This window comes from Cariama cristata, unplaced genomic scaffold (assembly GCF_000690535.1).
Source record: "Cariama cristata isolate BGI_N322 unplaced genomic scaffold, ASM69053v1 scaffold10358, whole genome shotgun sequence".
NCBI classification, from domain to species: Eukaryota; Metazoa; Chordata; class Aves; order Cariamiformes; family Cariamidae; genus Cariama; species Cariama cristata.
Window position 1 is genome coordinate 1,101 of NW_009632851.1, and position 17,971 is coordinate 19,071.

Genomic DNA, 17,971 nt, shown 5'->3' on the forward strand with positions numbered 1-17,971 from the left:
TGTTCCCTTTCCCCATCAACATAAAGGAAAATGATAGTTCTACATACAGGCAGGAAACACAAGCTAATAAACTATTGGTGATGTTTTCCATATTACATACAAGATCATATCAATCTCTGCAATAATTTTATTACCCTGAAAGGAATTATACAAAGGATATAATTTTGTCCAAATCTAGGTAAGTTTTATTAAAGATCTTGAGTTTCTGAAAGACTATTAATGTATAACTTACTTTTCCCAGTATTAAGACTCTCAGTCAGGTGCCAGATTCAAATATTCTTTTTCCTGCTGTAAATAGAGTTACTTTCATGAAATAACTAGAATCAACTGAATTTTTAACACTTGTCTGTCGAGAAAGATTGGGCATATTTGACTGAAATTTCTTTTAATGGCCAAAGTCTGCCAATAGCTAATCAGGATTAATTTTTCAAACTGCATGAAATACTCCTTCTAGCATTGTAAATTCATAGCTATTTCTAGGACTAACTTTATACAAACAATCGATAGTTTACTAACCAATCCACTTCCGTGTCTTCTCTCATCCAAAAGGGCTTTTGAGATATCTGTTAGGGGAACACATACACACAGAAGGAGCCAAATGCAGAACTAGAGTCTACAAACGCTGTGTAAAAGGAAGTGATATGGACTTCTATGAGAACTCTGCTTATGGCAGGTTTGTCAAAGTCCATCAATAATGAAAAGATTAATTTCTAAAGAGATTATTTTTTAATGAAATATTGAAGTCTTTGACCTCTTAAAAGTGGGGAAGAGAAGTATGATCATATATGCTGTCCTTGACAGATGCATATATCTCTCAGTAGATCTTTTGTCATATATGAAGAGAAATATATGGCTCATAAAAAGAATAAGATGTGTTAAATAAAACTCTAACTTGTTTCTCCTTCTAAGATAATCTGAAGAGCAGCATAAAATAGGTCGTGTGATCATTTCTACGACACCATTTATCATCCAGTAATAATATCTTTGCAAAATTGTTTACCCATTCAAGTATCTTCAGGAGATATGTCACCATACTTGCGTATACTGTAAGTCATTCCAACATTTATAAAACAACACAGGTAGACAAAAACACCCCAAAACACCCATAAATATTAAAAGAAGCTCAACAAACTTGACTATCAAGTAATTAAAAAATTGTTGATCTTTATGTTACATATTAATTCCATGCTGTCCAAAATCTTCTTTTGAATGGAAGTTGCTGAGTTTTTCAGGGTTTTCTGTAGGTCATCATAATCTTGTGTATCCACCGAGAATAATATGAGACCCGAACAAAAATCCCAGGACGATTTCGAATGGCACATCCGCGGCCAGGAACAATGACACCAACTACTATCTTCAGCCTGTTTTGTTCACATACCAAGGGACCACCATAATCTCGCTAGGAAAAAATAAAGAATGTACTTCTCAAAATGCTTCAAGACACTACTCCCACCTGTCTCCTGCTGATTGATTTCTTTTGGGGATGACCTAGTTCAATGAATAGGCAATAGAGTTGCTCTTGCAATAGCACAAAAAACAACTTCCAATACCTTTTTCACAATCAGAGCTTATGAGAACCAATGTTAAGGTTGACCTTTGACCTTTGGTTTCTTCCCATGCGAAATAAACCCTGTGATCCGTATTTACATGTGATTCTAGTGGCTTCAGACTACCAGATCTTACTCTCCTCTTTCAGCTACCTGCAAGCATAATATTTGTTTATGTGCATATAAACCAGATGAGCAGAAAGTGAGGTGACAGATAAACATGTTTGTTCTGATAACATGCTTTGCATCAAAGACTACTGACAGAGCCAGGTTAATATCCTTCTGTCAGTCAATCATCTTGCAAGGCCCTAGGATGAGAATCTATGTGTACTAGTAGTTGACAGGGGTGGGGGAAAAAAAGAATCTCAAACATATTAAAAGGTAATATATAGACGTAACTTTGAGATATAACTTGTTAAAATACTCCTTTTCGTTATTCTGAGTGGATGAGACATCTATGCAGCAGTACATACATTCAGTGAAAATTTGGAGTATGGCCAACTCAGATCAGGGTCTTATTTAGCACTAAAATAAATCACAGTTTAAATTAGATTGAATCAGTAATTTAGATACATTCACATTGATTTGGGACTTTAACACAGACACAGCAGTTTTTACCCAGACGAAAAGTATACTGAACCTCGCAAACTGTAAAACTAGACAGTGAATGTTCATGTTGGGTAGTGAGACATGGTTTCAAAAAATAAAAGCTGACAATTAGCATTATATTCTCTCTGGATCACCAGAGAAACAACAATGCTTGACCTTTATTTGGTTTGGGTTACTTTTTTCTGTCTGACTGCAGATTAGTTCCCACATGAACAATAAACTATGTCAGTACCATCAGAGCAGCTCATAAAACACTTTCAGGAGTGGAGTTTCAGCTGCCAGTCCCATTTTGTTTCTCTGCCTGTTCTTTGCTGAGCAAAGTAGCTTCAAAGGGGAACTCAGGGAGCAGGAACCTATGCAGTGATTAAGACTGATTGCTAATATTAATTCAGTCCATTTCTTCTTGCAGGGGAAAATAAAGTGCAGAATCCCCAGCAGACTTCCACGCAGATGTTTCGTTTATAAGACTTGACATGTCTAAGAGTTTATTTAGGATTAAATATTTGATTTTAAAGAAAATACTTCACAATAACAAAAAGATTCTGTGGAATATTAATAATAAATAGAAGAGGTCTCAGCCTGATGAAGACCTCATTTCCCCATGGTTTGGTAGTACCCTTGGGTAGGGAAATTTCACTACTTGGTTAACATCAGTATTAGGAAATCATCTGTTCTACTCCAGATATTAAATGCATAATAATGTTCATGAATACACTCCTTCTAGACATATCTTATCAGGCAGATTTTCCACACAAAAATTGATATCTTCCTGTAATAAATGATTTACAGTATTTCTCCTCAGATGTCTTTTCTCCATCATCAAAACTAGTCCCAAGCAAAACAACTGTATGAAACTATACATTCACTGAAATAGTTCTCCTGTCCTCACTGGTATGTTGCTCAGGCTTGATTAGGGAGAACAAACTCTCCAGCCTTCTGACTAATACTGAACCTCAGTACATTTTTGGATCTTTCTTCTTCCTTCATAACTTTATCAATTTGATCAAGCAGTGACTTTTTTGTATTTTGCATGCAAGTAGTTACATTTACTCCAGCCTTTGCTTTCTACTCAATCAAAATATAATGCTGTTGCTAGCATACAGCCCTCTTTAGCCCTTATTATACAGAACACAAATTTGTCTCAGTCTAGCACAGTGTTCAGTCATATAAGTATATTTAACATTCATGTAAGTCCTTTACTGAGGAAGTAGTACAGTGAAATTGGAGCAAAGGAATCTCTTCCTGCACTCTGGCGGAACATAGATCACTAGAAACACAAATTGTTTTCCAATGCAAAAGATTAAAAATATTTTTTGTGTACAAGTCTAATGCAGAGAGAGCATTTATAAAAAATTCCAGTAAATTATTTCTGGGAAAGAAATAGCCAGGCTGATGGCTCCTAAGAATGTGTTAGGAAATGTAATATTTACCTCACAAGGCCCAGCACCAATGGTTTCAGCCACAGCACAGATTTCTGACTCATTCACAGTGATCTTCCCTTTGAGATATTGGTTGCATTTCTCATTTCCCAAAATAAACAGGTTTGCTACCCGGAGAAGGCCATCATAATTAGTTACTAGGATTGAAAAGAGAATGAAAACTTTATTCTATTTCAGGAAAAAAAAATAATTGAAGATGAAGTCTGATAACGTTATTCATGTAACTTCAGTTATTGTACTTTCTCTCCAGTACTCATATTTTTGTCCATCCTTACTACTATCATGCATTTGTCTTTTGGATTTCTTATATTTGCTGCTAATGAGGTTTGCAAGAAATTTGTTTGTTGCGCACATCTGTTCACTTCTTTGATAATATCTGAGAAGTCTTTTGTATTAGAAGAAAGAGCTAGGTAACTGGGTTTACTTTACAGTTCACCACCAACTTGCCCTGTCACGTCAGAGAAATCAGAAAAAGTGAGCCCGAGAATGTTATGGCTCCCGTCACTGGAGCAAGGATTTTGGTCCCTACCTTAAACACAAGTTAATGTGTAACAGTGCCTACCATGGACCTAGGGAAGGACGTGTGACTTGAAAAATAGTGTAGCAGAGCAGAGTTTTTCTCATTCTGTGCTGGCTCAGCTATACTGAATGACTTTGTGCCTGCAAGGGCAGAGCCACAGCCTTTTGCAATCTCCATTCATCAGTGTGAAGGTCAGGAAACAGGAGCCCTGTGGAGCTTACTCTTGTTCTACCTGTCAAAAGACAAGTCTGTACAAGCTGCAAAGATAAATAAAAGGCCTGGACCTGCCCGTTCTCTGCACAGCCATCAAAAGAAAATGTCAAGCTTGCCCTTCACTGACTTACCCTATTTTCTTAAAAAAATGGATGTAACACTTTTTTCCTTCCCTGACTGGGATGCTGTGAGGATTATAATAAGTAGTGCATAAAATATACTACAAAGTGCTCGGATGACAGATGTTATGGTATTTACTGTGTTATATAACTCCACAACATTGCAAATTGCTTATAAGTTCTCTTAAGCTAAGCTTTCCTGTGATGCTGCACCATGCTCCAGCCTGACTTCCCTGTCCCCCAGACAGCCATTCCCACCAAAGCATGGCTAATATGGCCGTGCTGGGAACATCAAAGGCAGTCATCTGGGAGAGGGCTGGTACAGATTACTTGCCACCCACAAAGAAATGTAGAGTAGTGGTTACAGGGAAGAGAACCTCAGAATTACAGTCTAGTTTTTGCTCTGCTTCCAGGACAGCGTGAGTATGTTGCTGTTACTTACTCAAGGTCTGTGGCAAAATGACATTTAGGCACAGCAATTATTGGAGTAATTATTATCAACTGGCAGCTATTAACTTTATCAGCACTTAATTAGCTAGATATAGTATTTACCAGACTAAATAAATATCTGTTCTCCCACATATTTGTATTTACTTCACACAAAAACTGTGTTTAATAAACATTAGTAAGGTTGCAAAGTCAAGTACTCAGGAGTTAGGAAATGCCAGACTTAGGGCTGCCTGTGCATCCTTAGTTCACTGTCTTTGTGTATGTTAATTATGTCTTGACTATATGGTTCTGTACTAGTTTTTCCACAGGGTGGCTTGCTTTGGGATAGAGAAAGAGACTGCTCAAGTAGATGAATTGGTTAGAACTCTGCAAAACAATTCTGCCAGAATTTTTAAACATCTAGAACAATATTTTTCTCTAGTTCATTCTTTGAAATGTTTGAATTATTTTGCCTGTCACTGAAAGAAAAAGAAGGATGAACTTGTAGAAAATATTTTCTATTAAACCATTTTAGATAAAATGCCTAAAGGTTTACAAAATTAGAAAAGAATTGAAACTGCATTTTGTAACAAAAATTGTTGGACAACCATGGCATCAGGCAATACCAGCAGCCTCACCTATAATGACAAGAGGAAGTAAGCTGCCAACGTATTCATTTAGTTTTTAAAAATAGTTTCTTACATCCAGTGTATCCCCATCCATAAATACTGCAACTGGTCTTCTCTGGAATGGTACATCCAGAAATGGGCAATCGGATTATTTCTACAAAATTTGTCAATATAGCAGGTCTGAAAAGAGAAAACAAATAATAGATGTAAGGGATTTTACTTAACCTTCTAAAATGTATCTTAAAAACTATGTTAAATCTATTATAGACCACAGCAATTAAAAACTGTACCAATTCTTTTCCCTTCTTTTCCATCTTTGAAGAATATGATGTATTCTTCTACCTATTTTTTGTGCTACAACTGTTAACTGTCAAAAGATTTCTTGAAATGCTGTCACCAGTTTTATGCTATTTAACTGGGGTTTTCATCTGAAAAGTAAGTAATGATGGCATTTCATTTGAATATATAGTTTCGCTAATACAGAGAAAGTTTGAAAGCTGATATATACACAAAGATCTCAGTTACAATCTGGTGCTTACTCTAGAAATTAAACTACATACTAGTCAACAAAAAAAAAATAAATCTCCCAACAAATCTAAACTTGGTTATCAGGAAAAAAATGCAAGCACAATTTTTCAGAAGTAATATCTGTTTTCTGAGTAAGGTAGATGAACCTGCATTTCTGTATATATCAAGTAAGATTTCTTACAATCGGAAGTTTACCCCATGGAGACATCACCTGCACTATCATAGCAGAGAACTGAATTTGTAAATCTTATCTAGAAAGAATCTCATTTATCAGTTGAAAATTCTGATATTCACAATATCATCTACTAACCTGCTAAGTTTCAGTAAGACCAAATCTGACCCTGGGGGGCCATATACCAGTTGGGAGATATTCAGAACTTGTCTATGCTTCGCCTCTCCCTTTCCTTTGATATTATGGACTCCAAGCCAGGCTTTGTAGTCTTTCAAATCTTTGTACCTAAATGAGGCAAAGTTGGTCAGGATTTGCTGAATATATAATGAAAGAACTCAAAAAATTCTGTGTAATATGATTATGCTAGAAGACCTTAACTAGTACTCTTCACCAGAAATGGGTTCATGCTGCCAGCTGCTATTCCAAAATCAACATGCTTGGATGTAAGTTTTTGGTCTGAAGCCGCTACAGAATTTTATCTTTAACTGTTACTAAAATCTAATTTTTGTTTCCTAATAGTATCCAAACATTTAGATCCTTAGACAGTATGAACCTCTGAACTTTTTGAGATTTGCCCAAGTTTTCTATTTTATTCTGTCCAATTAAGCAGAAGGATAAGATTATTTTCATAAAGAGGCAATTGTCTAACTATTACACTTGCAAATCATATTATACATCTATGTAAAATAGCCAGAGCTCTTTTAGATGAACAAAAATAATAACAGAAAAAAACAAGGTCCCACAGGACTTTCACATCAGAAAAGCAGTGTTAAAGCCAAACAGGAGGAAATACTGCTACATTTAAGTTGAAGAAGTGTTGTGCTGATAAGTTTCTGAAAATACATGTATTTCATTATTGCAAAGCTACGGACTACTGTACCGAGAAGGAAAACACTGCCTTGCTGTTAGAACCCACTCTTCCTTTATCAAAGTACCTCCACAGATATGCTTATTCCTGGGGAAATAAAAAAAAAAAAAAAAAGAAGAAGAAAAATAAGGGAAAAAAAGGTTAAAAAGAAGTAATAGTATTAGTTTCTACATAGTCAAAAAGTTTAGAGTACTTTTGCTACACACATATTTTTGCTGGTGAAAGGTGGCTGATTGACAGCCTGCAAAAACATGTCTCTGTCCCTTTCAACACTTATAGTAACATGACTTTGCAGAGATTTACTCCAATGTGTAAAAACCAGGAGGAAAGAGAAATTCAGTTACTCTGTTCATTTAGTGGTTTAAAAGCTGAATTTATAACAAAAGACTCAACTGAAAAAGAAAAAAAAAAAAAAAAAAAAAAAAAAGAAAGAAAAAGGGCAAGTTAATTCTTTGTAACAGGAACTGGCCTGAAACATTCAAGCAAGTCCCCAGACTGCCACCAGATGTAAACAACATGTGGTCATTATTCTTGTAGGTATTACTCAAAGCATTGACCTCAAGGTGGAGAGTTCCTATTTGATTACAACCCCTATGAGATTTCTGTCCCCACATACTTCAGTTGGAAACAATCTGCAACGTATGACATCCTACACGTGATTATAGAAAACCTGCAGCGTAATATATCAAGTAAAATTAAAGCAATTAAGCATGACAGTTCTTTCAAAAATAAAGACGACTGCGGAATGGAGATTAATTAGTTTCCTTCTCTGTGCCTCCATAATCACATTTATTTTTTGCAGCTCTTTGGAAAGTGCATCAGAATTGTCAGCAATTTGGGAAAAGCTTAAAATCTCACAATTTATAAATTCAAATCACACAAATGTTCAAAGCTTTGCAAAGAACTGCTGGAAGGAGCCCAGACTCTACATGGAGTTCAAAGACAGCAGAATGACACAGATGCTTGCCGCCTTTTTTTTTTTTTTTCTTTTTTTTTTTTTTATTTTATTTTGGTTTAGGAACAAAATATCTGGTCCAAAAGGCTGGATTCTTTTTAAAATATAGCTTCTGCCCAGTTTTATTATAAAAATGTCACAATCAGGAGTATAAATGTGTTCTTCCATGTTATATTTGCATCACTAATTATCAAAAGGAATTTACAAGATGGCATCATCTGCTTTAGAAGATTGAATAGTACACATAGGAAAGTTAAACTTCTTATTTAAATGTGGGACAAAGTCAGAGGTCATTCCATGAAATAGATTAAATTCATTGAAATACGCTTAAATAGACCTGATAACAGAATCTGGATTGGATATACAAGAAAATGTGTCATTGATTAATTTAACATTTAGAGGTGGGCCTTGGTTACCAAATATGAATACAAGTTTCTAAGTATCACTAAGCTTTTAACATTCAGACATGGCAATTCCATTTTGAGGTGTACAGTTATTTTTTTGTAGAAAGTCCTGAAGCCATTAAGATTTTGTTTCAGACAACAGACAGGTCTAGCTCTGACTGAATCTCATAAGATGCAAAGATTACCAAGGATAGGAAGGACCCCCAGAATTTCTCTAGCAATGAAGCAAAGTAGAAAATAGGCTTTTAATGTTTTCCTTTACTCCAATTTTTCATTTAAGACCTATTTTGCAACATGTTTTTATAAGAGATAAAGAATCATAAGCTAATAGAATTGAGTTGTACCATAGTCTGTACCAGCAGACAAAAAATATTTTTTTACTTTTTTTTTTTCATAATAGAAGATACAGGGCTGATGCATGAGATATACCTCCTGTTATACATTAATGATTCACGCTTCCAGCTGATGAGTTATGAACCACAGCAATGAATGTAGGAAACAGTAATTCTGTGTTCTGGCTTTTACACAGTAGCAAAATAAGAACTGATAGAATATAATACATGTTTCCAGCTGTACATGTTAGGGTCTTGTTTTACAGAATGGAAAGGATTTCCTTATAGCTCCTCCTTATTTTTTTAATACAGAATACATTTTAATTGCATGCAATGATACGAGCAGAAAGCTGAATTTGACATGGGCATAAATACTGAATCCAACACTTCACATCTAAATGCACTGCTGTTAAAATGAAAATATTGACATGAAACTCAATTTTTTTGTAACAGTCTCTAAAATAAACAGTTTAATGCTGGATGCTAAGCCAATGTTATAAAAAGGTCTGCAGAAACTCATTGAAAGAGGAGAATGCTATGAATGCTTTACAAGCTCATGTGTAAGTTAGTGATAATGAACATATAAATATTTCACTGACAGAGTGAATACTATGGAATCACCTGATGTTCCAGGAATGCTGATTTTCTGCTTTTACATAATTTGACTGCAATCTAGAAGTATTCTTATTATGGTCTACATTTTCTAGAGTTCCAAAACAAATATCCTAGTAGATGTATGGTCTATCTAATCAAAGTGATAGTTACCTGTATGTTAAACTAACCACCCATCCTTCGTTAGTTTGTGTTGGGATTCCATTTACAACTCTCAAATGTTTTGTTGAGGCACAAGGAATGACAGTATCTGAAAGCAGGTCCAGAGATCACATTTTACTAAAAACTGCAGTAGGAAACCTGTACAGTTGCACATAAGGACCACAAGAAGGTCAATATTTATTACGGATTAACTTTCCTGCGTTAATGACATATATTTCTAGAGAATCAAAACTACTTCAGTGAAGTTGGGTCAGTCTACATAAATATTCATAGGGAATATAAAATACATATTTTTAATACATATTTTTAATAGGTTTTTCAGAGCTTTACATAGTTATAAAGCAAACATCGAAAATCATTACCATATCTTAGCACTGGCAATACAGGACAGTGAGAATAGATAAAGGAGTATAATAAAGCTAGTCTACATTTACCTCTTGTAAAAGCAATTTTTCCTAAGCTGTATATTTTTTTGTATCTTTAATTGATCTTTCTCTTGTTTCCCAATCAGAAAGAAATGGCTAATCTTAGAAGATACAATATATGCGCTGCACGGTACATCTGCAAACTCACTTACCATCCAAGTTGGTTGTAGTAGGAGTTGTATCACCTTCACCTAGACAGACACATAAGATTGCCATAGTACAAAATTATAACACATCTAAAAATTGAATAGAGTAAAAATAAACAGCATATGGGATATTGTTAATTTTAATAGTTCACAACATTTTAAACTTCAATGATTTCTTTAATACTCTGCACAAGGACAGTTTGGTAAGGATTAACAAGAAGGCAGAATTTCATTCCAATAGAATGAAATAAGAATTAAACATTCTGCAACAGGAGTTTCAAGCATTTTTCTTCTTGGCTGAATCCTGAATACATCAGGCTATCTATCATGTTCAGTTTACGTGTTTCATTCGAACAAGCAAATGCTGAAAAATGAAGTTGCGACTTTTCTATAAGCTTTCAGGAACTATAGAAGTCATGTGATTAAATCTACACCACATTTACTGAAAATTTCTAATTTCCTTAAAAATCTTTTAAACTTCCAAAGTCCTTTTATGCTGTTGTCAGCAAAAACTTATCCTTATCAAAATGTGTTCCCCAAAATCTGGTTTGATTCTTCCATCTTCCATCATTTACAGGCTTGGGGACGAACAGCTGGAAAGATGCCCTGCAGAAAAAGACCTGGGGGTGCTGCTTGACAGCTGGCTGAACATGAGGCAGCAGTGTGCCCAAGTGGCCAAGAAGGTCAACAGTGTCCTGGCTCTTATCAGAAATAGTGTGGCCAGCAGGACTAGAGAAATGATCGTCCCTTTGTACTTGGCGCTGGTGAGGCTGCACCTCAAGTACTGTGTTCAGTTTTGGGCCTCTCACAACAAGAAGGACATGGAGGTGCTGGAGCATGTCCAGAGATGGGCAATGAAGGTGGTGATGGGTCCTGGAGCACAAGTCTGATGGGCAGCTGCTGAGGGAGCTGGGGTTGTTTAGTCTGGAGAAAAGGAGGCTGAGGGGAGACCTGATCGCTCTCTACAACTACCTGAAAGGAGGTTGTAGCTGGGGGCAGGGGTTGGACACTAGCGACAGGACAAGAGGAAACGGTCTCAAGTTGCACCAAGGGAGGTTCAGGTTGGAGATTAGGAAGAATTTCTTCACTGTTAGAGTCGTTAAGCATTGGAATGGGATTTCCAGGGAGGTGGTGGACTCACCATCCCTGGAGGTGTTCAAACAATGTTTAGATGTGGTGCTTCAAGACATAGTTTAGTGGGTTTAGTGGGCATGGTGGCATTGGGTATATGGTTGGACTTGGTGATCTTTGAGGTCTCTTCCAACCATAATGATTCTATGATTCTATCATATAGTCCAAGTCAAAATACAGTTACAACAAGGTTGCTTAAACTTGGTTCAAAATTTTTGCCTCCAGTGAAGCCTGCAGAGTGATCCAGCATTCTGAGCTAGAGATAGAGGTGTAGCTACTGAAAATTTGCACAGGCAAAATTTAAACAGTCTCATCCAATTAGATTTCCATCATTAAGCAAATATATATAAATAGTTAAATCTCCATGTGTATATATACACATATGTGTATGTGTCTGTGTAAGCATATGTGTATGTACATATATATACATATATAAATATATATATATATATGGTGCAGTTTGAAGAGACAGTTAAAAGCACCAAGTAAGTACACTTGGGAACTGCCACCACCTTGTCTGTACTGGTTAAGCTGGTTGTCAGTGAGCTACTAGTAGTTTAATGCTAGTCCATATGAGTTATAATTGTAAAACAGACATTCCAGCTCTGGAGTTTGATTCCAGAAGTCATAATACTCACCATTGCCAGATGCCCTACAAATGTTTGCTGTGAATATTTCTTTGGGAATTCATAGATCCAGATAATGAACTCAGAGTGAGTGAATAAAATTTATACATCTTTAGTTGTTGTTCTTTATCTACATTGACACAAATAACCTTTTGCACAGTTTGTTTACTCTTCACATAGATGCCAAAATATCACCTGAGACTTCAAATATCATCTCTTAGAGATGCTGCAGTTCAGACTATGAGGAATTGCAGCAGATTGCTGCTAGGAATGAATGTAACATTATCCTTAATCTCTAGAGATCACAGACGTTCATTCAAAAGCTTAATTTACCATTTAAATGTTCTCCTAGGATATACAACATGGTGATTTAGAAATAAGAATTGAAGAGAAAAATTTTGAACACCAATTTGAATTGCACACTTTTCAGCATAAATCTATCTTTTTTCACTTAAGGTCAGTTTATTACTGAATTCCCTATAATTTTTAATTTTGTTTATTTAAGATATTTAGATTTTAACATGCAGCTTTGGAGGAGTGATGTTCCTAATCCTTGCCAGGAGTTACATCATCTCATAAACATCTGAAAGCAGAATCTAATCTATATAGCACATATACACTTCAGCATATATATAGTGAGTTATCCTAACTTTACAAACAAATACAGATCACACAGAGAGACTACGAAGCTTTTCCCCGAGTTTCTTGAGGCCACAGCCAGCATTCTGACCACTAGACAATTCCTTGTCTTCATCCAGCTCTCATTCAATACCTAGATCTGTTGGAAAATGTTTGACCATCTGTAATAGCCCTTTTATGCTCCCGCTGCATAAATAAGCCTTGAAATCTCCAAGCTGGTCAAGTAAAAGGACCCCTTGTTCATATCTTGCACAGGCAGCTTCTGTCCATTCCTTCTCAGTCATGCACAATTGATTCTTGATAGAATTATGCATTTTCTGCTGCCACAAGTGACAATAGAAAGGTATGCATACGCATATGACACCATGGCTTCACTACTGGGAGCACACAGCTGACAATGCCTGAGGCGTAGCAAGTACTCACATCGAGAAATAGGGCAGTAATCCCAGGGGACGAGAGGGTCATCTGTGTAACACCAGGGACCATGAAAATCATCATCTGGATTGCGGCAATAGTTTTTCTTCAGTTTACTAACATCTGGTTCTCTGAATATTTGTATATGCCTACAGGGAAAAAAAATTCAAAGTGCTGAAAAGCTTTATACTATAGCCCAAATTTTCAAAGCTTAAATGTTGCTTTGCTCCACATTGTAATACTAGCTGATTGAGAAGCCTACAGGTCAGGGTTAAAATCAAAGGGACAATGAGACCCAAGTATTTGCTGGATCTGGGTCCAAGTTTCCTCTGCTTGGTATCTAAAGCACTGTGTCCACCAGACAGCTGGGAGGTTTCCAATCTCTCACTAGAGCTAAAATCACTGAATACCCTCAGGAGGGATCGTTACACTTATTAGAAGAGCATCTGTGTTGCCCTCAGCAAATCTGCAGGCCTCTCTGGGAGCACAGGTACCTTCTCCCTGCAGATTAACAGTTAGCACAAGGGAACACTGAAGCTGCAAACAAAACTAAATCTTAGGCAAAGGAAAGACAAAGTCAAGAAAGTTTGCAAGACTGAGCAGCAGGCAAGGAGAAAGGTGAATGGCCCAGACAAACTGCAGTGATAGATCACCTAGGTTGCAAACCTACACAAAGCACTTTAAAGGTGAAATTTTGGGGTGAAAATCTGAAGCAGAGAAAGATGTTTATTTCTGGCTTATCAGACAGAAGCATATAGGCTTCCTAAGTTACAGCTGCACTGCTCTTTTAGTCCATAACCAACCATGCACAGAGCTTTTAGCACACCTATAACCAGAGTAACCGCTGGAGGGAGACAGATAACTCCCCAAAGAAGTTCCCAGATGGAAAATTTGTGGGAGTAAGAGAAGAAAGCCTGATCTATGCTCGAGATTATATAAATGTAATTGCATTGAGCATCCAGTAGGTTCAAGCTGCCTCATTCACAGCTGACTGAAGACTTATCAGAGCTCTCAGAAGTCATGATCTTAAACCTTTGCCTCCCTTACATGGACAGCACACTGGAATATGTATGCTGTCTCTGACTCTGTGTGCGGAAAAATACATATAGTCCAGTTGGTGATTCCAGACAGTGCCACCGAAGTGTGCCTTTTCCAATACAGCTTCCCCAAATGCTGCCTTACTGACTTACACACCTTCACCTGACTGACAATCAAGTCAGCAGCAAATTCCATAGGGCACTGGTTAATACGTTGGGCACTATGTGGTGATCATGAGCACTAACTCAACAAGTACTAAAGGTAATATAGACATAATCCCATCGACTTCAGGAGCTAAAGGAAAGTAAAGGCAAAACTGTTTCCATCTGGGCCACTGATGTGTGTAATATCTAATACATAGCAAAATTTGTCTTTGTGCGGTACCTGGAAGACATTGTTCTTGTCACTCCTGAGATTTATTAATCTACTGTTCTGAACAAGCAGAGACAACACTGAGGATCCTGACATGATTGAAAAAGTCTTGGAAAGTCACAACTTCTTTTGTACTTAACACTGATTCATTTTTACTTTAACTAATAAAGTAAATTGCCATTCCCACTACTTGAATATGAAGCCAAAGTAATGATAAACAACAGAAATTGCAAATTGCTTTAGTGGCATTTGATGTTAATGTCATTAGATCATAGACTCAAGATTCAATTTCAGGCTTCAAGAGACCTTAGGTTGTTCTAAGTCTGACCTCCTGCAGAAGCAGCATGAACGATGAGTTTAGATTGATGAGATAACCATATCCTACTTCATTCCTAAACTTATAGAACAAACTTTCAAGGACAAAGATGGGGTAAACCAGGCCAGTAAACTAAACACTAAGAAGCATCCCAAAGCCTGCAATTAGTGGTTAGCCTGAACAAAGACATGTTGTGTAATATATTTAAACACCAAGGAAAAAAAAAAAAAGAAAAAAAAAGATACTAAAAGCTCCAGGGCATAAGGGGCTATTTTAGAATCACTGTAGAAGACAAAGCGATGCCATCTGGAGGCAGTATTTATTCAAGACTCACTGAACCATCTCTTTCTGTTTCATATGTACACACCTACGTAAGTCTTCAATATTCTTGTCCCATGTGGAGCAAGTTAGCCCAAATCTTGTCTTGGATAGATTCCCCATGTAACTCTTGCCATTGCCACGATAACAATCTGAATAAAGAATGTTGAGATGAAAAAAAGAGGTGGGTGATTGTGCAACATTGAAAAGAAAACTCTTCCTTTATATCAGTAACCCAAATAATTAAAAACAGGTATTATATTTAGCGAACACTATACAATATAAATCAGACAAATATATAAACCAAATTAGAAAGAAAATTGAAGAAAGTTTTCAAATTTAGATACATAATCTCCTGCTTGAGGCCTTCATTCTCAACACAGTAGCATTTTGAATTTTGTCTTACTTAGATAAGCTGGGAAAATTTCTTTCATAAATAGTTAGTTTATGGTTCATTTAGAAGGGTCACACAGAATATTCTAAAAGTTGTCAAGAGCTATTTTATACAAAACAAAGAAAAAAACCCACCTTATTCCTCCCTCCTCAAAAAGCAGGCACTCTTAGCCTGTTTGAAACAACTTACCTTTGTGTAGATTCTGGATACTGGCAACAGTACATAATTCTAGACTGAAGTTCTACTTTAGCAAAATCAAAAAATCAACATGACTTTAATTTTAATGTAATTCAAAAATTTGCCTGTTCTCTCCAGCAGAAGTCATGTTTAATTCATGAGCTTTTATCACAAGCTTTTCTGAGACTTTTCAAGAGGATTGTTAAAATGATCACTACTATAAAGACTTTTTGTACAAAGCATTTCATTTCATATTCATCAGTATTTTTACTTTTTGATAATTGATACTTTACAAAAACCACAGAACGAAAGTCAAAGTTTAATCCTTTCTCTTACATGACTCTTGCAACTGTAACTCTTTCAAATTATAAGAGAAAAAATGGCTAAAATTTAAAGATGGAGATCTTAATGCAGCTTGATGTAGCGTCGTAGGTCTGAAGTCTCAGCCTCGGTTTATGCTATGATTGACATCAGTTCTCAGGATGCAATAATACTCTTTAGAGTAATACCAAGACTACATGGGAAAAACAACATTTGCCTGAAGACTCAGAGTGGATTTTATAGGCAGAGGTAAAAACTTGAAGCTAAGAGGCTAAATGGGAAGTCCCATGTCGTTTTTTTTTAGCTCAACTCCTTTTAAACAAGGGGGTATATGGAAAAAATAAGTTTAAAAAATTACTTTTGGTGACCTCATATATAATTATAAAAAGACTGTGAACCAAGAAAATTGTCTCAGCTCTGGAAAAAGGCCTTTCAAACCAGGAAAGGTAAGAGAGTAGAGCAGATCTCCAGCTAATAAATGGCATAGAGATTCACCTTGTCTAAAAATCAGATCCAATAGTGAATCTTTTCTGCATCTTTCCCAGCTGGAATCAAAATATGAACTGAGAAATGAATCTCATTTACACCATGACGAATCCCAAGTATGCAAATAAAACCAAAGCGGAACTACACAGGTGTAATACAGATGTACTGAGACCAACTTCTCCGGTTTTCAAGCCTGCCTATCTGCCATTTGGAACAGTACAGCATTCACTTAAAATCACGTTATCGCTCTTCCCTCTGTTACCTTGTTCACTTGATACATCGCACTTAGGAATCTGGGAGCAATAACCGATACGGATGTTTGGGTCAGTGGTAAAACACCAGGGTGATTCAGATCCATCTGGATTTCGGCAGTAGTTCTCCCTCAAATCCCTGTAAAAATAAATATGTTCACTCACAGCAGGGATAACCTAAAACCACTGATGCATTCTATTGCTTTTTATTATGAATTAGTGATAATGTAGGGTCCTTAAGTTCTGTATGTTACTGATCAGTGTCAAGTGCAAGGAGATGAGGACCCAATAGGAACACAGTGTCCAGAAAAACAGAGTAATTGTAATAAGAATATGGTTATGGGAATTAATTTTCAGTGGACCTATGTTTTGACTGGATATAAGATTTCACTTGAAGATTAACAATATTTTCAATACAGCTTATTTTTATTCAGGATTCTCCATCAAAATTTGCATGCAAGCTGACATTGGATACACCTGCAATCCATTACAAGTGCTTTTAAATACAAACATTACCAAAGTGCTTAAAATTCCCTGTACTTTGAATGGTTCTGCTGAGTTTAGAGAAACAATCCTGTAGACTGTCAGCAATTCATTTAAGAAACTGAATCTTGGAATATAAAAAAATGTATGTTGAAATTCTATACAGCTGTTACCTTTAAAGTAAAAGTTAGCCACAAGGGAACATCTTTAAATGTCTTTTGCAGCTTGCATGAAATAGTCAAACTTCTTAAATGTAAGTTTTATTTTCCCATCTCCTGACAGTTGTTGCCATGTTCTGTCCATCTCTGTATTTCACTGCATTTTTCTAGCTGCAGCACTCACTGACAATAGACTATGGAAAGAATGGGCCTAATACTGTAATTCTTAGTCATGTGAGTTTTGAACAGTCACACCAGCAGTTCTGTTGATTTTACTCAAGTTATTGGCCTGAATAACCACCACTCTCTCAAGCCTTGGCTGAATAAGCAGTCCTAATATTGTTAGCTCTGCTACAGTGCTAGGAACGTTGTTAAAACTGCATGAGGGCCTAATCCTGCAGCAGCGTTACGTAGATACAGCGCAAATTGGTTTAAGTGGTGGTTTGTCTGAGAAAAGCCTGTGAGATCAGGCTTAAGCACTAACTTCCAGGTAAATTCAAGGTAGTTCTGAGATTGACAGAGGAAGCTCAGGATTAGTCCTATTTTCTATTACAATGACATTACATTTCAGATGCTTTAAAATACACAGTCTTTGATCAATAAACTGAACAATAGCAGTGAAGGGATTAAAACAACAAACCTAACTGTCTTACTCATACAAGCTATTGTTAGAGAGAGAATCTGAACTCAGACTGGAATATTTTCTCTACTTTGAAAGATCCACACTATTAAATTCCA

At 36.3% G+C, this 17,971-nt stretch overlaps 1 protein-coding gene across 1 annotated transcript in view; it reads right to left on the bottom strand.

Moving 5' to 3' along the window:
• Nucleotides 1–284: 284 nt before the first annotated feature.
• Nucleotides 285–17,971, bottom strand: part of HGF (hepatocyte growth factor (hepapoietin A; scatter factor)) — a 45,266-nt gene continuing 27,579 nt past the window's right edge. The window contains exons 8-17 of the mRNA XM_009706534.1: nt 16,604–16,731; nt 15,013–15,115; nt 12,929–13,068; nt 10,116–10,154; nt 9,530–9,626; nt 7,086–7,160; nt 6,344–6,490; nt 5,579–5,685; nt 3,587–3,732; nt 285–1,399 (exon numbers count right to left, since the gene is read on the bottom strand). Coding sequence (XP_009704836.1) covers nt 1,229–1,399; nt 3,587–3,732; nt 5,579–5,685; nt 6,344–6,490; nt 7,086–7,160; nt 9,530–9,626; nt 10,116–10,154; nt 12,929–13,068; nt 15,013–15,115; nt 16,604–16,731 — 1,153 coding nt within the window. The 3' untranslated portion in view covers nt 285–1,228. The remainder of the gene's footprint in view (nt 1,400–3,586; nt 3,733–5,578; nt 5,686–6,343; nt 6,491–7,085; nt 7,161–9,529; nt 9,627–10,115; nt 10,155–12,928; nt 13,069–15,012; nt 15,116–16,603; nt 16,732–17,971) is intronic.